Genomic DNA, 21,406 nt, shown 5'->3' with positions numbered 1-21,406 from the left:
GGGAAGGAAAGGGAAGGAAGAGTGGTTGCCAGCTCTTGCCAGCTGGTAGGAGGTAGCGGAAATCGTAGTTGCCTTTTTGAGCCCCGACCGCCCTGGCTTTGGCTTCAAAACCTCTATATTAACAGTAAAAACTTGTAACTGTCGCTAAATTAGGTAGTAGTCAGTAGTATTCAGGACGTGGTATTGGTTATGGCAAAATGATGCGTTAGATTTGTATGAATCGCGGGTACGTGCATAGGAGATGAGTAGTTGACCATTTCAATCTTTCGACAAGTTCCACGCTTGTCCATGTTACGGGTCACTATCACAGATGCATATGAGAAGTAACAAATCAAAAGACATAGTATAGATTGACATAAGAAATTGTTGTGGCAGGGCTCTGCCGTGTCCTATCCTCCCGGGTATATCCATCATCTAAACAGGCCATGATATAAAAGCAAATGGAATCACACAGATACATATATATGCAAAGAAAGACTCCTCCACTATTCTTCATCCTTATACTCCTGAATCATATTGTCTCTGTTCTCTTGCAAGCTGTTCCAAAGGCTGTTGCCTCGCTGGTCTCGCGACTGTCGATGTGCAGCTCTACTCCGTCCACTGTAACTCGAAGAAGCACGGCTTTCTCGCAATCGGCTTTTCGGTGGAATTGGCGGAGCGGTATCATACTGCTGAGAGCGCCGAAAGCCAGGGTGATCAGAGTAAATGCTCGAGGCTACTGCAACTGAGCGGGCATCCGAATCCTGCCGAGTTGGTGTTTGGGTTTGCGACGCTCCAGAGGCTGGGGGTGGTTCACGGAAATCAGAACCAGGTGCCAAGCCCCATTGTTGGCAAAACTCGAGGTGTGCTCGATTGTCAGCAAACGTGGTATTGATAGACTCGTTGTCAGTCTCCCTGTTCGGCGCGATAGGGGCACGGCGAGTAGGTGCATCTCCAACTACAGACTGTGGGGGAGAGAATACTGAGACAGGCTCCCAAACCGATTCTGCAGGGTCATTGTCAGAAGTACTACGAGGTGGAGTAGGTGGCTTCTGAAGCTTCTTGGTCAGGCTGAGTGGTGCTGGAATAGCACTTGAACTGGTGAAAGAAGAGATTGCATCATTTTCAAGCTTTGGCTCAGCATTGTTCTGCGGCTGGTCGTCCACCAACATTCCCGCTGCATCTTGTGAATAGTCACGAAAGGCAGGGTGCATGTCCTGTTCAAAAATCTCCCGGCGTTTTGCTGCTGTTAGACCTCGCTTCTGCATCTGGCAGTCCAGATAGATCGACGCTTGGCAGGCTTCGTCTGTATCCATCCACTGTTGCTCGGTCTCGGCGTTGTATTCGCGTGATGGTCTAGTTTCGCGGCTACCTTCCATGTTGTAGCTTCGAGAACTTGTCTCACGGGATGTTCGCTTCTGACGACCATGGGCGGGCCTTTCATCCGCTTCATGCGTCTTTGAATTCCGGTGGCGGCTTGATCTAGACAAGTCAGACCCAGGGCGGTCTTTATTCAAGGTTTCGATGATTGAATCTAGATTGTCAAGTTGCTGACGAATTTCGTGACTTCCAGTCACGATGGCCTTACGAACATCGACTTTGAAGTGTCCGATCCAGGACTCTACCACTCGGAGCAATCTAGGGGGCTTCTGGCCTTCGTCGAAACGGCGATCGCGACGTCCAATCATGGATGCTCGCAGGTAGATCAGTACCTGGGGTCTACCTCCGATGGCCGCCATAATACAAGCCTCGCACTTGCTCAGGACCTTGTTCTGATTTGGCGAGACGCGATTGTAACCGAAGGTGACATTAAAAGCATCTCGACTCATCCAGAGTCCAGTCACCGCATCCATACGATCTAGCCATACGAGTATAGCAGGAGGGAGATCGATGTATCGACGCCAGTGACGATAACGGTGAATACGTTCAGTGCACTCAATTATGATAAGTCCCATCAGACGCCGAATCAGCTTGGGTTCGAGGTCGTGATGGGCATCACAGAGGCAGGCTGTAGGTCGTCCATCATGTACATGTCGTGGTGCGAGGCTGAAGTTCTCTAGTCCGGATGAGATACGCTTCCAGAAGTTCTTCGAACGCCGGTTAGACTTGTCGAGTCGAGCGACACCATCGAGTTGTGACTGCAGCCACCCCTGATCTGGCATAACTACGTTGACGCCTTGATCCATCCATAACAGTTCCGTAAGTTGGTCTAGTTGATAGTCCGAGATGTCGCTGAGCGGGTAGTGGTCATCCTCCTTGAGAGGCCTGTTGTTTGCAGGATTGGGTGCCATGATGAATACTGTGACAAAGTGGCAAAATCGTTTAAACGTTGAAATAACAAGCGCTCGACAATATAACTTTTTGCTGTTGCTTTTTGTCAATGAAGGAAAGTTTGTCTTCAACGGTTACATGCATTAGTGTCAAAGCATCTTTCATCTGCTATCAAGCCTTATATACCCGATCAGTCACAAGAAGCCGTCACGAACATGCACATTTGAGTGACTGATCAGCATGTGTGAGTTTTGTGCACCCATCGAGAAGTGAACAGTCGAGTTATGCAGCCTAGTCCTGTGGACTGAAGAGCTCGTCCTCGCAATGTTCAGCCGTTTGTGGCCGAGTTGTTCATGTCAACCCTCCTAGCTGTTAGCAGAGAACAGGAGACCTTGTAGCGTTGTACACTTACCTATGGCAATGTGATATTAGGCAGAGTAGAAGTCATGTGTACAGCAGCAGCTTACAGACATCGAAAACAAGCCGCAAATACGGGATATTGAATGAATAGATGAGTCCGTTAGCAGTTGATTGTAGTGGGGCATGGTTCTCGTGGAACATTTGTGCGATTTTTTATTTGTTCTGACAAAGGGGACAAGATGAACAGTATAGTTAGTTGTTCGCATATAGCTTGAGCCGAAATAGGCCCATCAACGCCTTCCATCGAAATGCAACATTCCTTCCAATCACAGCGTTGCGTAAAACAACCGCCAATGACAACTCCCAGTATAAACAGAAAAGGTAACGAGAAAACGTCGGCTGTAGCACTAGAGTACAATAGCAAAATCGGGGCGGCATCAGACAGTAGATCCTATCCGTACGTCGATGCCCATCACTTCGTTGCAACGCCATGAAAATCCAGAACTCCGTGATCATGCTCATATGTCGTTATTGGGGTATCAGACGCATGTCATCAACGGACATATTGATTTCTTGAAGCCTGCTCCATCCGTAACCTCTCCTGGCGGATCTTAGCAGCCTCGGTACCATCATCGGGCTGAGCCATCTCTTTGAGCCACGGGTGTTGCAACGCTTGCTTCGCAGTAATACGCTGAGCAGGGTCATATACAAAGATCTTTTTGAGCAGATCAACAAAGTTCTTGAGGAAAGGGTTGTTTCCAGGAATGATGTGCTGTTGTCTGTTAGCTTGAGTCATATAATGTCTAGTCGAAAGGCTACTCACGTCAAGATGTTTCATGGCCTTGACAAAACGACGAGAGCCACGAGTTGTATCTGGTGTAGGATAATCGAGCTTGAGACGCTTGAAATATCTGAGAGACGTTAGTTTGTGAAAAGCGAGGCATTGAAGAGATACTGACTTGGAAGCGGCATTACCGCTGTTTCGAGTCGACATCTTGTTAACAGCCTGCACGAGATGGCTGTCGATTCGTGACCCAACGACTGCCTCCATCATTGCCAGGTGTTCAAGATTATCATGTGTTTGGAAGAGAGCATCACCGGTGAAAAATTCGACTAGGATGCATCCTATGCTCCAAATATCGCAGGGGAACGACCAGCCCAAACCGAGGATGATCTCTGGGGCTCGATAATGGCGTGTTGAAACGACTGAGGAGTGGTATTCGTCTTGGAACGTGGCAGAACCGAAATCAATCAATCGGATCTCGGTATCGAGTAGAACACGGCGTTGCGTAGCCTGGCGGTTAATAGTCGAAGAAGATGAAGGGATCTTGCGGTTATAAGTAAAGGTCTGGTATGCGTGGTCACAGAGCAAGATGTTCTCAGGCTTGAGATCTGTATGGATTAAGTTGAGATCGTGCAAAACTGTAAGAAGTCAGTATGGAGTCACCAAGACTGTGCATCTTAATACTCACAGGCAACGCTGGTGAACAGCTGACGCGCGAAACTTTGGATTTGGCTGTTGGGGAAAGGAACGAAGCCGTTGCCCTTGAGAAAATCGAAGACGCTCTGGTCAAGCAGATCCATGACGATACAGATGTGGCCGCGGTAATCAAAACAGTCTCGTAAATGGATGCATCGGTTACGGTTCTCCTCGTCATTTCGTTTCAGAGTCTCAAGAACGCGAAGCTCAATCCTGGAGGCATCTCTGTACTTCTGGACTGATCGAATGATTTTGACGGCGACAGCTTTATTGCGTTTGCGGTCGCGGGCTTCAACAACTTTGCCAAAAGTTCCTTGGCCTAGAAGGCGGACGATTTGGTCTATAGAGTGATTAGCAATTAAGCCAGAGACAGAATCGATGGTTACTTACACTTTTCTGTAAGTTCGGCTTCGGGAATGACAATATAATGGCCATCGTCGTCGTCGACCTTGACGTTCTTGTTATAATGTCGCTGTAAGCTGTGTCAGTAAACCATTGCTAAACTCTTGGATCAAGGCGGAGTAAAAACTCACGTCATGGATAACCTGAACATTAACCTCGCCAGCCTTCTTAGGAGGGTAGGGTGGAGGCTTGTAGGTGAATTGATCTCCAAAACCATCTACATCGCGACGCTTGGCTTCATTAGCCACCTGCTGACGGGTACGCTTTCGCTTGAGAGGAGCCGCATCCTCGTACTGGCCGTTGGACGAGAGTGAAGTCGGGGCAGTAGTGTTAAGAGCAGAATTGGTGCGGTCACTACTCGAATTGGACGAGCCAGCAGGCGTTGAAATCTGCGCCGGGGTGTTGTTTTTTGATCCAAGGTATTTGATGTGGTAGCCCGAAGCCTGGACAGTGCCAGTTTCTTCGTCTCGTCTCCTCTTCTTGGCCGCTTGACGGTTCGTATTATCGTTGGGCGCGGTAACAGTACCATTCGTAATCTTCCGGCTAGTATTTGCTTCAGGTTCGGGCGTGTCATCAATTACGATGATTTCCTTAGGGAGACCATTTTTGTAAAAAGTATTCCAATCGGGTTCGCGAGAGCGACGACGCTTCCTAGAGGGCTCCGCGTTGGAAGCAGAGGCAGGTTCTGCCATAGTGCCAGTCGAATAACCCGCGTCGAGTCGCGGGCTAGGTTCCTGGACGTGATGTGCAGAGCGAGAAGTCGACGAATGTGTCAGGCCGATACCATTCGATCCCGAGGATGAGTACGCCAAAGGTGAGAGTTGGTACGGAGGAGGCAGAATGGCACTGTGAGAGGGCGAGACAGCTGAAGAAACCGGAGGAGGTAGAATATTCTGATTCGAAGCAGCGGGACGGTAGTTGGCGCTGTGGTTTGGCTGGTATGTCTGATGATGCGAGTGCGAGTGTGCGTATGATTGCGGATAATGGTGAGGATGGTGGTAGTGTGGAAGCGTGGCCGTGGCCGTGGTAGGTGTTGACATGATGGGGGAGCCGAAAGCCACCCAGGGCTCAAAAACAGAAGATATAGGTAGCGATCACGAAAAACGAAAATGAGGTATATGCGAACGTGCCGTAGCAGTATCGGTCGGTGCAGGAGACCATACAAATCGTCGAGTCGATTTGTATATAAAGGTTTGCTTCAAGCACACGAACGAGTGCGTCGTGGAAGAGGAGGAGAGTGATGAGCGAAGAGAGGCGAGAGATAGAACGGGGAAGGGGACCCGGGGGCGTCCCTTCCAGGTTAGTGGTTTTGGTTTGGTGTACGATGGTTATGGTGGTGACGGGAGGTGGAGGTGCAGCCGGGAGAATGAGAGGGCAGTTCAGAGAGTGGATAGATGGGCTGGGCGTGATGACCACCCAGTGAGAAAAGCTCAGCGGTCTCAGAGTGTATTTAGGGGGATGGTTCAGTGAGTTTAGCACCTAGAATGGCACTATGGGCGGGCCCTACGGCGTTGGTTTTGTGGAAATTCAGGGCTGCGTCGGCCTCCCACTCAATCGAATCTTGCTTTTTCTCTCTCTCTCGGATGTCTGTATTGAGTGTGGGGATAAATAAAGAGGCAAGGGCAATAACAAGAAGGAAAATGAGCAACGGTTGAGTGGAGTGATTTCTGTTCACAAATCTGCCCCAAGCTCGGTTGAAGGCGTCACGAGCATCCATTTGTCTTGGAAAAAGGCGTTGGCCAAAAGTTACTGGGTGGCCGGGGGAGTGCTGGGACAGACTAGAGGGATCCATTTAGGGTGACGTTGATTCAGATAAAGATTCGCTTCCGAGTACATTTTACATGGCGGTGACGTCTAACGATAGCAAGTATATTCGGCGTCATCTTCAACAGTCTCCATCTGGGGTGTGGATTTGTCATTTGTCACTCAGGTTGGTGTTGTGTTGTGTCCAGTCTCCTCTCCTTTCGGGTTACGATTTTGGGGTCAAGACGACGTGGAATTCCCGTGGAATTTACAGAGGTACTTTGTTTGGAGTGGCGGCGTCACGATCCGGCATAAGCTGGGAAGGAGGGTACTTACTCTATTAAGGGTACATTAGTACTTAAAGAGCCCAAGAGCATCAAGAAAACCAGGGTCCATGGAGGGTCGTTTTGGGGGAAATGGCCGGGTGAGGCAAGGCAAAATAGGCCCATTCAGCGTGGTTAATGGCGGGCCTTTAAAAGGCCAACACCTCTAACTTTCACTGTAAAGAATTACCTGCAGGACAGCAGGCATGATTGCAGAAAAATGCAGCTCCGAAACTATGCAAAAGATACCTTCAAAGGTATATTGAATGTTGCCAAGTTTAATTCGATTATGTAGGGATATCCTTTATTGGAATCAACACTCCCATTGCAAGGCTTCTGGGTTCTAATATCGCTACATGGTCCTAGGCTGTCTTACTCTTGAATTCATTCAAACAATCTAATGTGAGAAAGGGCAGGGACCAACGTGTGACGTGACTCTACAGGAGACCCATAAACGAAAGGTTGACAGCAGAAAGCGCCCATTAAATCCATCTTGAATACTAAATTTTACTTTCTTCTGTACCTCGGGAAGGGGTTTTATCTCGATGAGTCAGTTAATATTGCAAGATAACCCGAGTTGTTAGCAATTTAGGTCTCCTCAAAAGACTATTTTTATTCATTTTCTGCCCTGTTTCTGCCAATTTGCGAGGCTCTTATCGTGTCATGATGGTACCTGCCTGGGAGAGGATGACCTGAAAGGAGGAGGGCCCGTTTCGCGATTGATGCCGCAGGTACAATAGCGACGCTGACCCACAGGTACCCTCCTCAGGTCAACTGTTTGTTTTAGCTCAGCTTTGCACGCCATGGTACATCGGAGGTTTCATGATAGGGGTACCTTCCGCTTGCTCCTTCTCCTCTTACTTTAGAACTGCCCTGCCCCAACCAAGAAGGTGAAAAAAAGAAAAACACAATGTGCCTTGACCATCACCAGCACCTTGCTTTTGTTCGTTCTCTTATTCGATTCGTCCCATATCTTAAATTTCATGCTTTCTATCGAGTCGACATTTGGTTCTCTGTGTGATTTCAGCGAGCTGATAGAATACCAAACTGCGAGCAGAAAGTTTACAATGAGAGCGATGCTAGATCTACGTCATGAGGCCCATTCACGGGCAGGAACGCCATATTCATTGGTACCGTATCGCACCTGAGCTGAACACGACCGTACAGAAACACAAATCCACACACCACGAAACATGTGCCTTGTCAATCGAATTAGAGCGTGAACAACCGCCTCTGCTTCTTTGTACACATTTGAGATTTTTTTTCATGGCGCTGGTAACAGAGCGGGCATTTACCTCTACAGTTAAGTCAGGAACGCATTGCAAATATGCTTCGGCTCGCCCGTTGGTACCTCGTTACGACTGGAAAGAGAGTTCAACCTTTATCGTCTGGACGAGTCTAGTTAGGCACTGTATCTACCACATTTCGCCCCAGGGCAGGGTGACGCCGGTAGTGGGCCTCTTGGCCAAACCGCGCCGTGTCTTTCACGTTGCATCTTGAATTACTTTGTACAGTACTGTATTGTCTGCTTGTCTTCGGTCACGCTCATCCATACCGAACAAGCATTTGGAAAGAGGAGGCTAATAACAGTATTTTGATGTGTACGAGAGCAAGAGACGATTTATCCCGCTGTTCAGCTTCTTTCTTTACAATCCGCTGTCTCTTTCATAGCAGACCCCAGACAATGAAGAACCCCCACATTTACTGGGCGTACGGTACGACCTTCGAATCATCCGGGGCCTGCGGCCGTCGAGGTTCCAGAGCTTCTCTGCACCATTTCAGCACGGCCATCGATGGCCAGTGGCAGTCTTCTAGACCTTGATGACTGTGGCTTCGCTGATGAGAGGCCAGTGTTTTCACGTTCTCCGACATTATTCGTCACAGCATTACCCTACAGCCAGACGACAAAATGCACTAGCTGTGTTTTAAGAACAATTGATGCAACACCAAGTCAGACTTGTGATTACTCGGGGTGATTTCAATTGTCTGTGAAAATAGCCCTCGATTGCAAAAAGGCCATGGATGACTTTACAGTCGTTACGAGTGGAGAGAGACATGAAGCTTGGTCGTTGTGATATTCACTCATGTGCATGCACGTACATTTGACCACTGCCTTGCGGCACATGTCCAGTCCCACCCGGTGATGGATCCCTACATCCGACTAACAGATGTTAACCCCAGGTCCCTTCAACGTTGGTCGCTGAGCCCCAGGCTTGTTGTTGGACTGGGGCTTCAGATGGGTCTCTAAACATATGGCAAGTCTTCTTCCTATTCACCCCCAAAAGAGTCTACCATCGGATGTTTAATGCATAGTATTGTCAGTCCCAACATATGGTCTGCAGCCGAAGACAACAAGACAGTGAAAAGCAGAATCAGGGACAGCCAGTGGGGGATGTTGCTGGTAATTCTTCGCGCCACGGCCAGATGATTGGGGTCCGTTAGTTCACGATTCCTCATTGGCTGCCCTGACTCTCATTTTCATTTGTTGGCGCTCAGTTGTCCCTGGAGTCGGTGCTTCTCCCGTGCACTTAACGATTTGTCTGCCCGGACATTTGAATCGCAAGACCTATCGTTTATAGCTGTCATGCCGTGCTATTCATAGTTTCACTATGCCGAGCCGATACGCTACATGCTTGAAAGTTAACGGCATCCTTCAAGCAAATCCGAAATTGGCACTACAAGAAGTCTTCGTCCACTCCTGAGTTTGTACAGTATCTACAGTACAACAACTCACAGGCCTTTTTGAGCTCGGCGTTTCCTGTTTAGCTTCAGGTTGGCTTAACAGTCTCAGCAGTGGCTCCTTCTACGCAATCCAAGACGATTGACAAGTCAATATGTGCCCCACTCCAGAATCGTCACCAAACGTGACGTCTAGGAGTTTCCTTCGACCGGGTCAGATCCCGTCATTTCATGAGGAGTACACAAATGCTTGTGTAGTAACAATAACCTCACTTGTCATTGCTTGTCCTTGCGGAACACAGCGATCAGTAAAAGAAGATTCTGGACATTTCCCATCCTCCTTTCACTTGTCCCAGCATGCGGTCCTGTCATTTGCCTGGTCTCATTCCTTCAACCGGCGCGAACGCGTCGGCTTAGCATCTAGCCCAGGTTAGCCCTGTCGATCGGTGGCGATATTTCTGACTACTTGTCTGCTCTTCTGCAAATGGCACAAGAATTGAGCCCTCGGCTACTGCTTGGTGATAATGTCGGTTCCGATATCATCACATTGTCTCTTATACCCTTCTGTAAGCTCTCGAATGTGGTGTCGGTGGTTCTTGCGCGCGTTTTGATAGGAAATTGTTGTTGTTACTCGCTACCCAGGTAGTCGTACGCATGAGAATAACTTTGTTGAGACCAGTTTCCGATCGATGTTGAGTTTGATAAAGAACTTCTCAGTCAAATGTTTAGACTGGCATGCTTATCGTGGCGTATTAGTCTCTCGAGAGCTGGTCTGGTCACCAACATGCTAAAGGTCTGAATCGATTGAGCACAATATTCAACGCCGCGAGTGTTTTAAGTCCATTTTTATAACTGCTGATAATACTAGAAAGTCGAGCTCTATGGATTAATCGAGCCAACTATGGTTGAAAACCACCTTTTCTCCTCTACGCTCTGGTATACCATTCAGCTCTGATACGCTCTCACGGTTACAGAGAGCTTTTGTCTATCCTGTAAACGCCGTCCTTGGGACCGTTCCGTTATCTTTCGATACTCCCAAAACCAACGAGGGAGTTTCTTCTACTCCCGTTCCTCTTTCTGAGGGTTCGAGGGTGTCTTTGGCTTTGCCAAAAAGAGTCCAGTCTGAATAGTGGGCAAAGCGATCGGCTTCCCGTTATTGTCAGACCAATATATACTGTCGCTTTCGCGATTGTCAAGCAAAGCTCGGCTTAGATGTCTGAAGACGCATATTCTTTACAGGCCTCGGTTGAAAACAATCTTGCCATCCTTACCTCCCTTTCCATGGAACTCAGGCTCAAGTGATTCGGCACTGACCTCCTGATACTGGGGGAAAACAGCCAAAGCGAAAGGAAGAACAGCGAAGGAGGTAACGGCGATCAAAGTCAAGTTAATGCCGAGAGGGATACCCTTGACCAGTGCTGGTCGTGCGCGCACCCACTCCTTCTCCATAAGGTTCTTATACCAGGCCTGCTTGCTCTCGATATAGTAGAGGGCCATGGGGGGGAGGACCATGATGGGAGATGCAGTGAAGACTCGACTAGCGGCGGTTTGGTATACAGCACGCTTAGCAGCAACTTGAGACTTGCCCAGCGAGGGAATATCTCGTTCCGACTTGCCCTCAGCGACGAGCTTCTGCTTATCTTCCTCGGAAAGAACAGGTCGAACATCGATACCCTTGACAATCTCGTCGCGGCGCATGAGATAAGTGTTGAGACCGGCAGCTGTGGCGACAGCGGCGAAGGGAATGAGTCTACCAAGGATGTTGCGAGTGGAAGGGGTCACGTTGAGTCGAGGAACAATAGCGTTGAGACCAAGAGCAACGGAGCAAGAGGCTCCGACAGCGGAGAGGTAAGACTTGACCAGGACAGAGTTCGACATGGGAGAAGACTTGTTGCTGTTGGCGGTGTTGAATGCGACGTTGAGAGACTGGTTGAAGACTTGCCAGCCCACAATACCAGCCGTTCCCATGCCGGGCTGGAGCATACCGGCGGTAACGACAAGGTTGGTGAAGACATAGCAGGACATTCGGAAGGGGAAGAAGACGGATTCGCCGGTATCTGTTGTACGGTGTCTCGTCAGCTGGTGTTACAATCGCACATGTTTGACAGGGTCATATATACCAGGGTGCAGTGTCGAGTCGACCACTTTCTTCGCATGCCACAATGCTGGCGACATGTGCTCGATCTTGCCGGTCTTGTAATCGGTTACCAACTGCTTGGCCGTCTCGAGTCCGGTCTTGCCCGCGAAGAGGGTTCTGAAGATTGCGCCAGCATTGTCAGCTTTACGATACTTTGAGTATTGGAACAGAAGCTCAGCAATTGGACTTACGAGGGATCTGTGATGCCCATAGTATGGCGCACTCGTCCCATATACGTTCCAAGGTCATACTGGGAAGCGGGGAGCTCCCGCGCGCCAGGGAGCGAGGCCGACATGTTCTGCGTATCTTATCGTATAGATCTCAACGGAGTCTTTATCGGGGTCGAGATGTCGGAGGGGAGATGCTCGCGAGCAAGAGGACAACCGGACGTGAGACGGAGATGGGAGACGAGGACCAGGAAGATAAAGAAGAAGCGAGCTGCCCTGCCCTGGAGTAAATTAAACAAAGGTCACTAATTGACCGCTAGAGGGGGCTCTTGTGGACTAGAAGTGCCCGAATGACCAGTACGTGGGACAGAAAAAAATCCGTGGAGGGGGAGGTTCTGAATAAACGCGACGATAAGCTAACGTAGCCGCACAAGAGGCCCGCTTTCGGAGTCGGCAGCTGGATCACTTTACGTACATGTAGACCCCCGGCCCGGCTTACGGACGCGGATCGTGGGGTTCAAGTAAAAGCATACTCGGGAGTGATTCCGATAGTGCAGTCAGTCACGGCATCTTTGATATAAGCATTTGGTTCACATCATAAGAGAGATGCTCACTATGAGATGGCATTAGAATAAACTACCAAACAACACAATTAAGCTTAGGGCTCACTATACCGGGCCGGTCCCTGTTCCTGAGCAGAATGATATCAGAGGCCGAAGATATCCAAGCGCTAAACTCAACATCCATCATTGGTGTCAGAAGAATTTGTCGTCATGAGCATACGAGAAGAAATAACTCAGTCGTTTTATGCTAGTTTAGACTAGCACTTAGACTGCTTTTCTTTGGCACCCTAAGTTTTAGAGGATAACTTTTCTGTTACCCACCTGGCATCATAACATATACAAGAGCCGCGATTGGCGGCAGTTCACGTACCAAGAGTTCGTCAGTGGAACAGATCAACGCATCAACACATACAGCAAAAAGGATACGATGCCTTAATGGCAAAAGATATGGACATTCGACCACGCCAGGAGTCGAACCTGGAATCTCTAGAGAATTGGAAATCGGTGAGCCGAAATCTAGCGCCTTAACCATTAGGCCACGCGGCCGGAATCTTTGTTTGATAAAGTTTTGTGGTGGAGTTGGAGTTCAAGTTCGTTTGACCGACGGCTCAAACCGTTGAGTTTGAGCTCTGACTTCTTGTTCCCATTTATTTGAATAGTCGATTATGTCTCTATTATCTGAAGTAGAACTATGATGTATGGTTATAACTGTGAGTGTGATGTTGTGATGCTCTTGTAGTTGTGGTGAATCAGGACAGCCGTCCTCGAGCAGTCTCAACAAACTGACATGTGTATTCATTTGTATTCACAACTTGCCGGATAATTCTATGAGTGTTCGTCTTGTTGCGACTACTGCCTTTCCCAGCAAACTCGGACATGCTGAGAAACTTAAGCTTCGAATACATACTACTCTGGCTTCGAGAACCTCAGGCAGGTATTTGTAGGTGGAATGACGAGTTCCATCGAATACGATTAACCTTCTCACGTTCGATTATGATAATACAGCAGTTATAGTGGGGTACTCAATACAGACTCTGAACAAAGATCTTCACCTTTGTCAGGGAGAGTTGTAATCATCCAGTTGTAGTTATACATGGTCTTTCATCGGTTACTCTTACAAGCGAGTCTACCATTTTATGCAGCTTCCTTCACTTCTTTAACCTCTTGGGCCTCTTTAACCTGTTTCACGTCTTTAACTTTGACCTCTTTACCATCTTTCTCGTCCGAAGACGCCAAGAGCAATGCAATAGCAGGTTGGAAAGCAGCCGCCTGCTTGAAATCGCCCAGCTTGACATTCATGTGGTCAAACGCCATCAAAACATTAGGAACCTTTCGTTCCTCCCCCTCCTTCAACGACTCAGACTTGACATATCGTTGCGAGAAATGCGTCAGCAGCGTGTTCTTGGCCTCCATATTGTGCGCAACGTCCAGAGCCTCACCCATGGTGGAGTGACTCTTTTTCTTAGCGTGAGATTGCATATCGTCATCAAAAGTGCACTCGTGGACGAGGAGATGTACGCCCTTACATATACGGGCAAAATCGTGTGAAGGACGGCAGTCTCCTGAGTATGCAATGCGTAAGCCAGATGTAAGCTCAAGCTCTGTGGCAACGGAAAGCCAGCAGTGCGTAACGGCAACACGTGTAATGGCCTTGAGGCCGAAGCTCTCGTCTTTGATTTCACAACGGCCAAAGTTCTTGCTTTCGTGTACTCCATCTCTGTAATGGGGGAAGTGTAGCCGGTGGAAGCCAAAATCATCGACCTGAGAGACCTCCCCCAGAAGATCCCTGTATCTTGAGATACAAGAAATAGCTAACTTGGCGTTGCTGTCGTCGATAGTATGTTGATACCAAGCTTTAATTAGAGAGGGGGTACCCAGGTGGTGATCGGCGTGTAGATGGCTAATCACGATGCACTTCAAATCTCGTAGGATGTTTCCTGTTTCTTCCTCTCCGTAGAGACGTAGAATTTGACCCAAAGTGCCCTCGCCAACATCGAGAAGGTAGTTACCAATGCCGGGGACACGAATCAGCGTCGCTGAGACATTACGGTACTTGCCCGGCATTGAAGAGCCGGTACCAAGAGGAATGATCTCGGCGTCTGGGTTGGGAATACCCTTCGCTTCTTCTTCTGCCTTCCTGAGGAACTCGGGATCAGAAGTCTCTGCGTAGGCCGTCTGCGCCAGCTCCAGAACCTCTTTACCGACGGACATGGCTGTTTCCAAGAGGTTAGGGAAGGGTACAACTGCTCCGTCGTCGAATTTAAGACGGGGCATAAGGCTGATCTTGTTTCCAGCACGGCCAGATTCGACTTGCGATCCAGAAGGCAATTTTCCCTGTACATTGTTGTCAAACTTGAGTAAACTGAATCTGGCGGGATCTACCATGCGTAGCTTGGTCTGCAACTGAGCGGGCCCAGCAAGGGAGATCATGTTGGGACATGTGTCTTTGGCGCAGAAAAAGTGCTTCATCTCGGAGTATTGATCGACAAAGTTTTGGATTCTGACATCATCCGACAGCCCAGGACCCAGGATCCAGTATACAGCAACCACATCGGACATCAACTCGGGGTTCGTCCATTCCGGTCTCTCCATGAAAGCGTCGATGAGATCGCGCGAGTCAATGTCAGCAACGATGAATCCCTGACCTGGCCAATCCTCGCCAATGATCATCTCAGGGGTCACGGTGACACCACCCCCTATTTGTATAGAGGAACCTGCAATCAACGTTTTGTATTGGGCCACAGGTACCCCGAGCTTCTTGGCTTTTGCTGCGTCGAATTTTCCTCGGCGAGGAAGGCATTTGACCAGGTAGGACATGGAACTTTGGCTGTATCTCGTAGGAGGCAGTGATACCATTGTTAGATTGGGAAGTGGAGTTTTTTGTTCCGGCATCTTGGAGGGAAACTTCCATAGGCTCTCATTTTCTTGCTCAGGGGAAAGTTCTGAGTTGCCGGGCCTGGGGCCACTGTACATCTCAAAGCCGGTTCTTCCACGTTTTTTAAAAACTGTATCGTCCAAGGAGACCTCTCCTAACTTCACAGGAACGATTATGCCATTTCCACGCAACGTGCCATTGAACATGAGACCCTCAACCATGGCACGGGCGTATTCAGGATCTGAGAGAGTTGATGCCTCCTTAAATTGTGACTTCGGAGAGTCAGTAATATCCCCAACGATGGGGCTTGAGCGACGACGCTTCTTGGGGCTGCTGGAGCGCTCTCGTTGAACTGGGATCTTCCACACACGAAGTGAATCATCTTTCCAGTCAGGCTCCAGACTTTCGATAGTTTGTAGCCGGGGATCCTCTCTGTGTTCGTGCGTCTTGACGTAAACGGGCTGCCGTGTAATGACGGGACGACAGGCAGCCAGAGTGTGATTTAAGTTCTCGCCAGCATGAATATGAATGATTCCAGCACGAGATTCCTTGAGAGGTTTACCCCTCGCCTTCCTCCTCTCGTTCTCGAGCGCTTCCAGTTGCGCGCTCGCGTCCACCACGCCGCCAACTGTGAGAATATAACCAAAGAGACCTCCAACCTGCTGCCACGAGACAGCGCCACTGAGGAAGATTTGTTCCGTTCCTCCCATTCGAGTCCTGCTGCTCTGGAAGGCTCTCTGGGTACCTTCTTCGGGGCGCCCGAAGATGTATGTGCGCTTGTCAGTGTGGACAAGGAGGCAAGTGCCTGGAGTGTCGACGGTCGGGGCCGACGCAATTTCTATCGAGGTCGACATTGCGTGTGTGTAGCCGTCGTTAATGGGTACTAGAGCTGTAGCGAAATCACTTCGTGGGAATAAGGACCTCCTTGGTGTCCCTGGTGAAAATAAGCGGCTGGTAAGGGAAGAAGACCGCCTATTAACAAAAAGTCCAGGTGAGGTTGAAGGTAAAGGTGAGGGGGAGGGGCAGCGAGAGTGAAGAGATGGTGATGATAGCCGACTAGCAGAAGTAGATAAATGCAAGAGGCGTCGACGGCCCCATGTCTGCATGGGTAAGATTTATATAGGGCGTTGTAAGAAAAAGAAGGCAATACAAAAAGCTGCATCAATGGCCTATATCATGGCTACCTTAGTATTTCTTGCCTTTGATAGTGTCTTTTTTTTTTCTGCGACGCGGCGAATGACTCCCGCTTCCGCGTTGCGCTAGTCCGCGCTGTCACATGTATGACTTTAATTGGACGGATGGTTATGTAAGCTGGTCTGATTACCCTATACATGTACTCAACATATCAAGCTTTGAAGAGAACAGACGACTTGTATCGACTTGTTGGCCTGTACATACAAGCAATTGTGTCCTGAAATAATACTGAATTCTTGAACATTAGCTATGTCCTTGATCTGCAGTCCTGCGTTGCTATGATAGCCCTATTCAGCATGAAAACAATAACGCCATCTGTATTTGACGGGAATCACACCGAAGGGTGCTTATCCCTGAAGTCGCACTAGACTAGTGGCCAAGAATAATAACCACTGGTATCAAGTTCTGATATCAGCAATGTCTACATACAAAGTTCCAAAAACAATGATGGAGGCTCGTCCATACACATGGCACCAATAATCCTTGAACACAAAGGACCCTGATTTGGAGAACGTGGGGTAATGTAGCAGTGACTCAATTGCTGTACGAATATTATTATCAAAAAATAAATTGATTAATAAATACGCATATCAGAAACGACGTTAGATGTTTACACAAATACACAACTATTCTAAAGCCATTCAGTTCGTTTATAGCCGGTGACAACTACCGAGCTTTGGTATATATCTTGGCCAATAATCACCTCGGCTAACATAATCTCAAAATGACTCGGTCGATGTACAACTCGTTGCTGCTACATGACTCTTCTCTATCTATCGATGAGGTCACGCAAAAGTTCACTGTGGGGAAGTCAAATCCACCATCCATGCTTTATCACGCATTACAAACAGTCTTAGCAAGCCTTAGCAAGCCCGATCAACCATAGTAAACCCGGGGGAGCCCCTCGATAACTTAATGGAACCCCATAGTTTTAAACCACCTACACATTCCCATGAACCGCCTTTTGAAACCACTCATATCTAAAAGACTCTTCACCACTTCTCGCTTCACAATGGGAGACATTATCAAGCGCAATCCTCACCCGGACTTCAAGGGCGTTGAGGCTTCTCGTCCTGAACTCGATACCTCTTCTGAGTTTCGCTACACCAAGACCGTGGATGCGGACTGGGCTTTTGGCTCAGGCGCAAACAGGCTTGCAAAGGATGATGCTGGCAAGAAGCATATCGCTATAGATCCTCATGAGGAGGGTCGTCCTGCGGGCTTCAACTATAAGCTTATGATCTCATCCATCGTGCCCCGTCCCATCGCCTTTGTGAGCAGTCAGGCTCCTGACGGAACACACAAGAACTTGGCGCCTTTCAGCTACTTCAACATGATGAACCACGATCCTCCCATGTTTGTCGTTGGCTTCTCATCCAGTCTTGCTGCTGCCAAGGACTCGCTGCGCAACGTCTCTGACTCGGGCGAGTGCGTCATCAACATCATCTCTGAGCACTTTATCGAAGCCGCAAACTCATGCAGTGTGGATGCCCCTTACGGAGTGTCTGAGTGGGATATCTCAGGTCTAACACCCTCATACGACTGTGAGACTGTCAAGTGTGCTCGTGTCCGCGAGGCTATCGTCAGCATCGAGTGCAAGCTCGACATGCTCAAGGAATTCGACAGCAAGGCACGACCAGGCAACAAGTCGGGCACCATGGCTGTTTTCGAGGGCACACGATTCTGGGTTCGCGAGGATGCATTGAACGAGGAGAAGAACTTGGTTGACCCTGGTGTTCTGAAGCCGGTCAGCAGACTGGGAGGAATCACTTATGCAAGAGTTACTGAAGCGTTTGAGCTGCCTAGAACGGAGTTCAAAAAGGATGTTGGTGGTGAAGCAGGACTTGAGGAGATCCAAAAGAAGCAGAATAAATAAGCTAGATGGGGGCGTGTATATTCATTATGACCTAGACCCAAAATACAGATAGAATAAGGAAGCACAATTTGGTCTTCCAAACAGAAACGTCTCATGCAATGCAGCCTCCCAGATTTGATATCAGCTTAGCACATCCCAGTACATCCCCTCAGTTTCATCGTAAACCAAAACCTCGTAACTAAATCGTATATAAGAAAACCACAAGCGATATAGCGCAAGCTTAATCACAGCCATGGATATCTCCCAGTATATAGGAAAGAAAGCCTATATAATCGAATACAGAAACAAACATAAACCCCAACGCCGGTAGCTGAAATGCTCAAAGATAGAAGCTTTTTCCAGGCTTAGAAATGACAAATTCGCATCCTAATTGTACCTCGCTCTCGTAATCGTGTAGTTGCTCCAGTATCACCTCGCCCCTATCAGGACCGTCGGTCAAATGATCTTTGACATGGATGATGACGACCTGAAGGCCTTCAAGGGGTTTTCTCGCCACAGGTACAGATGTGATCGAGTCAGACTGGTTGAGTGTCAACTCTGCTGTTGGCGTAGCGAGGTGTGGTGTCGGAGGCGTATCAGGGCCTGGGGGCATATAGTCTGGTGTTGAAGCCTTGAGTGTCTTGGGAGACACAGGGTCTTCAGATGTGAAGTTGGCAAGCGAGGGATTCCGTCGAGGAGCCTCATCAGCGTTGCTGCCCATACGCTTGCGCTTTTTAGATTCGTTATAGCGCAAAGTGCGAAAGTGTTCAACTTGGCTGGCAAGCGCACGTAGTTCCTCTATGACGAATTGGGGCTTCAGGTGGCCATATAGGCGGTCATTGATTTCTGAGTCATCATGGCTGCACTCAATGAAAATAGCCTTGAGGTTTCCTGACGCAATCTTTGGTGCCGCTTCTTGCCAGATCTGCGAGTTCCTTGGACTTAGTGATAAGCTGTCGGGCTCAACGTCTCCGAAAATCAGGACTTCGCGGTTGGTTATGGGATCCTGGATGAAGTATGCGCTCGAATCGACGACGCACATGCGCTCCTGTTCGGGCGGAGCACCCATGGAAATAGAACCAAAACCTTGTGAGAGTAGGACTGAGCCTCGGTGCATGGCTCCTGGATAGTAGGAATTTGAACGTGCAGGTGGGCCTTGAGCCATAGACATGGGCATGGATGCATCGTGGCTACCGAAGCGAGTACTAGCACTTGATGTAGATCCCCTATGATCGTGCCTCTCGAGACAATGACCGTGACTCACGCTCCATGTTTTAACGAGGAGTCCATCAGCGACTTCGATATAACCTCTAGTCTCGCCGTCGCCGAGTGAAGGACTTCCTCCTTCAACCAGTCTCATGTAAGTCACTAGACCTGCTCCATTGTTCTCATCACTGAGGTTAGGCCATATAACGTTGTTGAAGATGTGTTTCTTGAAAGCTTGAATTGTACCAGGCAAAGCAGCCAGTTTCTTGGGCCTTGTTCCAGGAAAACCAGCTGTGTTGACAACAAAGCCTGAAATGTGATCGAGATGAGGGTGTGTGATGAGATATGTGTCAACAAGATGTCGGGTAACGAAAGCAGCATTAGCAGAGGCTGAAGAGTATGGAAGCTCAAGGCCTGCAAAAGGGCCTGTGGTGAGTGTGAATGGAGGAGGCGGTGGTGGTGACGGTATCGATTCTTCCATAATACGTGTAATAGCTGAAAGATGAACGCCAGCATCAACAGCGATAATTGAGCCACGATGCCATTTCGCACCAACAGAGCGGACCAAGAAGGCCGTTGTATTTGATTCTTGAGGACCACCTCCAGAACCCTAGTGATGAGATTAGTGAGAGCTCAATCATGATGTGGCTATACGAGAATTGAGTGGCCCATGGCTGGGAGGAGTCCGGCCATGATAAAGTATGAGAACGTATGCGTATACACGGCAGGATAAACGCCACATGATGCGACGCGTTCCTCTTCTTTCGGATCTGTATCCGAGCCGTTTCTCATATCATGACATGGCCAATGATGAATGAATTTGTATCACATGCAGTGTAAACAAACGAGGGAGGGAGAGGATAAGGTACTAATGTTTTGGAGGGACGTACCAATACAATCACCTGCAGAGCAGGTTTCGTGTCTGCCACCATTATTTATCAGTAGTAGGGAATAAGAGAAGATGAGAGAGTCAAAGATCAAAAGACTGTTGACGTTGACAGACTCGATCAAAGCCTGGGAGGACTAGACTAGACCCTCGATGGTCGATGGGATGTGACGGTTGGGATGGATTGGATCTAACTTGATTGTGGATGTGGAGCTAAGCCCGAGCTAGAGCTAGAGCTACTGTAGAGCTGGGAGGCCCTGCAGCTGGAGTGATCCCGGGCGGTTGACCCACTAAAGAGGCCTGTAAGGTACCGCCTGAAAGGTTCAAGCAGAAAAGCTAAAAACTGGGGACCTGATCTTTCTCCGTTTTGCTCGCTATCACAAGCCGTCTCCGTCACTGGCGGATTTGTTAGCAACTCCGGAATGAGATTGGTCAAGGTAAAAAAAGGTTAAGAATTACCTACAAAAGAAAGTGTGTACAGTAGTTGAGTCTACTGTAGTTGAACAGCCAACTGCAGCTCTTGGATATTTCTCCGAGGGACTGGAGAGCCCGATAAGGGTTGCAACCTTTGGAACGTACGGGAATGTACAGAGTAGGTACGATGGGATGGAACCTAAGGAAGGACAGATAGAGGGAAAACCGAGAATCCGAAAAAAAAAAAAAAGAGAAAAGAGGAATAAACGGTAAAAGTACACGTGATTGTCTGTTCTGCAGTTCTATCGTCGTGTCCTGTACTACTAGAACTAAACCTGCAAATGCCGTGCAACCGTTGATTGATATATGTGATACGCTTCGCTCTCGCCGAACAATCGATAGTGTACTTGACCACGTTGACCCTTGCTCCGATCCCTTGGCGAGTATGAGATAACAAAGGTATTTATGTTGTATATAACAAAGAGACTCGAGGATGTAGAACAAAAGACCCAAGATCAAAGACTCAAAGACCCTGAATTGGCAGCTTCTTTATGTTCTGCACCTGGCCTCGCACTTGCCGATACCGATGCAGCTTCGGCTCATCCCCCTTGTCATATCATAACGTATCACTCCAATATCTCACCTGTCATGTCTTGCCCCTCAGCCCAAAAGAGGAATCACCAGCAGCTACATGCCTCCGAGTTGTGAAGCAACAGCTGCCGGCTCAGCTGCAAGGCCAACCTTGTTTAGCGGCCTTAAGAGCTGTAAGCCTGCATCGGCGTTTCCGTAACCCCCTCATTCCAAAAAAGGTTCCCCCACCAAACGTCACTTTACTAACGTTAGATCAGAACGGGTGGGCTGTTAGCTACCTT

At 48.7% G+C, this 21,406-nt stretch overlaps 6 protein-coding genes and 1 non-coding gene across 7 annotated transcripts; 1 reads left to right on the top strand and 6 right to left on the bottom strand.

Annotated features, from left to right (window-relative positions):
- Positions 1-387: 387 nt before the first annotated feature.
- B0J16DRAFT_90674 (uncharacterized protein) lies at positions 388-2,541 on the bottom strand. Its single transcript, XM_046134668.1, has one exon. The coding sequence runs from the start codon at positions 2,268-2,270 to the stop codon at positions 486-488; it is 1,785 nt and encodes a 594-aa protein (XP_045984220.1). The 5' UTR covers positions 2,271-2,541; the 3' UTR covers positions 388-485.
- A 478-nt stretch (positions 2,542-3,019) lies between these two features.
- B0J16DRAFT_90491 (kinase-like domain-containing protein) lies at positions 3,020-5,737 on the bottom strand. The gene is made up of 6 exons (XM_046134667.1): positions 4,624-5,737; positions 4,481-4,562; positions 4,083-4,430; positions 3,570-4,032; positions 3,434-3,521; positions 3,020-3,382 (listed from the first exon to the last, which is right to left on the bottom strand). Exons 1-6 carry the CDS (start codon positions 5,530-5,532, stop codon positions 3,164-3,166), a joined length of 2,109 nt encoding a protein of 702 aa, XP_045984219.1. The 5' UTR covers positions 5,533-5,737; the 3' UTR covers positions 3,020-3,163.
- A 4,333-nt stretch (positions 5,738-10,070) lies between these two features.
- B0J16DRAFT_90474 (Tricarboxylate/iron carrier) lies at positions 10,071-12,043 on the bottom strand. The gene is made up of 3 exons (XM_046134666.1): positions 11,566-12,043; positions 11,358-11,491; positions 10,071-11,294 (listed from the first exon to the last, which is right to left on the bottom strand). Exons 1-3 carry the CDS (start codon positions 11,667-11,669, stop codon positions 10,471-10,473), a joined length of 1,062 nt encoding a protein of 353 aa, XP_045984218.1. The 5' UTR covers positions 11,670-12,043; the 3' UTR covers positions 10,071-10,470.
- Positions 12,044-12,560: 517 nt separating this feature from the next.
- Positions 12,561-12,650, bottom strand: B0J16DRAFT_t99. Its single transcript has one exon. It is a non-coding gene; the product is annotated as a tRNA-Arg (tRNA).
- A 424-nt stretch (positions 12,651-13,074) lies between these two features.
- On the bottom strand, positions 13,075-16,174 carry B0J16DRAFT_336841 (uncharacterized protein). The gene has a single exon (XM_046127286.1). It carries the CDS (start codon positions 16,083-16,085, stop codon positions 13,239-13,241), a length of 2,847 nt encoding a protein of 948 aa, XP_045984217.1. The 5' UTR covers positions 16,086-16,174; the 3' UTR covers positions 13,075-13,238.
- Positions 16,175-17,185: 1,011 nt separating this feature from the next.
- Positions 17,186-18,049, top strand: B0J16DRAFT_317970 (uncharacterized protein; the record flags this gene model as incomplete). The annotated part of the gene is made up of 1 exon (XM_046125408.1): positions 17,186-18,049. One exon carries the CDS (start codon positions 17,186-17,188, stop codon positions 18,047-18,049), a length of 864 nt encoding a protein of 287 aa, XP_045984216.1.
- Positions 18,050-18,115: 66 nt separating this feature from the next.
- B0J16DRAFT_336839 (cAMP phosphodiesterases class-II-domain-containing protein) lies at positions 18,116-20,146 on the bottom strand. The gene has a single exon (XM_046127285.1). It carries the CDS (start codon positions 19,713-19,715, stop codon positions 18,369-18,371), a length of 1,347 nt encoding a protein of 448 aa, XP_045984215.1. The 5' UTR covers positions 19,716-20,146; the 3' UTR covers positions 18,116-18,368.
- Between the last annotated feature and the right edge of the window lie 1,260 nt (positions 20,147-21,406).

The sequence above is a fragment of the Fusarium flagelliforme genome (assembly GCF_020744385.1).
Source record: "Fusarium flagelliforme strain FIESC 12 MPI-CAGE-AA-0113 chromosome Unknown B0J16scaffold_3, whole genome shotgun sequence".
Taxonomy (NCBI): domain Eukaryota; kingdom Fungi; phylum Ascomycota; class Sordariomycetes; order Hypocreales; family Nectriaceae; genus Fusarium; species Fusarium flagelliforme.
This window is presented reverse-complemented; position numbering and strand designations above follow the sequence as displayed.

What these genes read in the sequence shown, in the direction of transcription:
- B0J16DRAFT_336841 (XM_046127286.1), bottom strand. Translation starts at nt 16,085, where the DNA reads ATGCAGACATGGGGCCGTCGACGCCTCTTGCATTTATCTACTTCTGCT.
- B0J16DRAFT_90674 (XM_046134668.1), bottom strand. Translation starts at nt 2,270, where the DNA reads ATGGCACCCAATCCTGCAAACAACAGGCCTCTCAAGGAGGATGACCAC.
- B0J16DRAFT_336839 (XM_046127285.1), bottom strand. Translation starts at nt 19,715, where the DNA reads ATGGAAGAATCGATACCGTCACCACCACCGCCTCCTCCATTCACACTC.
- B0J16DRAFT_90491 (XM_046134667.1), bottom strand. Translation starts at nt 5,532, where the DNA reads ATGTCAACACCTACCACGGCCACGGCCACGCTTCCACACTACCACCAT. An exon ending in AGCGGTAATGCCGCTTCCAA is followed by an intron (nt 3,522 to 3,569) that starts GTCAGTATCTCT and finishes AACGTCTCTCAG; the next exon opens with ATATTTCAAGCGTCTCAAGC. An exon ending in AGGCCATGAAACATCTTGAC is followed by an intron (nt 3,383 to 3,433) that starts GTGAGTAGCCTT and finishes AACAGACAACAG; the next exon opens with CACATCATTCCTGGAAACAA.
- B0J16DRAFT_90474 (XM_046134666.1), bottom strand. Translation starts at nt 11,669, where the DNA reads ATGTCGGCCTCGCTCCCTGGCGCGCGGGAGCTCCCCGCTTCCCAGTAT. An exon ending in ATGGGCATCACAGATCCCTC is followed by an intron (nt 11,492 to 11,565) that starts GTAAGTCCAATT and finishes CGCAATCTTCAG; the next exon opens with AACCCTCTTCGCGGGCAAGA. An exon ending in CGACTCGACACTGCACCCTG is followed by an intron (nt 11,295 to 11,357) that starts GTATATATGACC and finishes ACCGTACAACAG; the next exon opens with ATACCGGCGAATCCGTCTTC.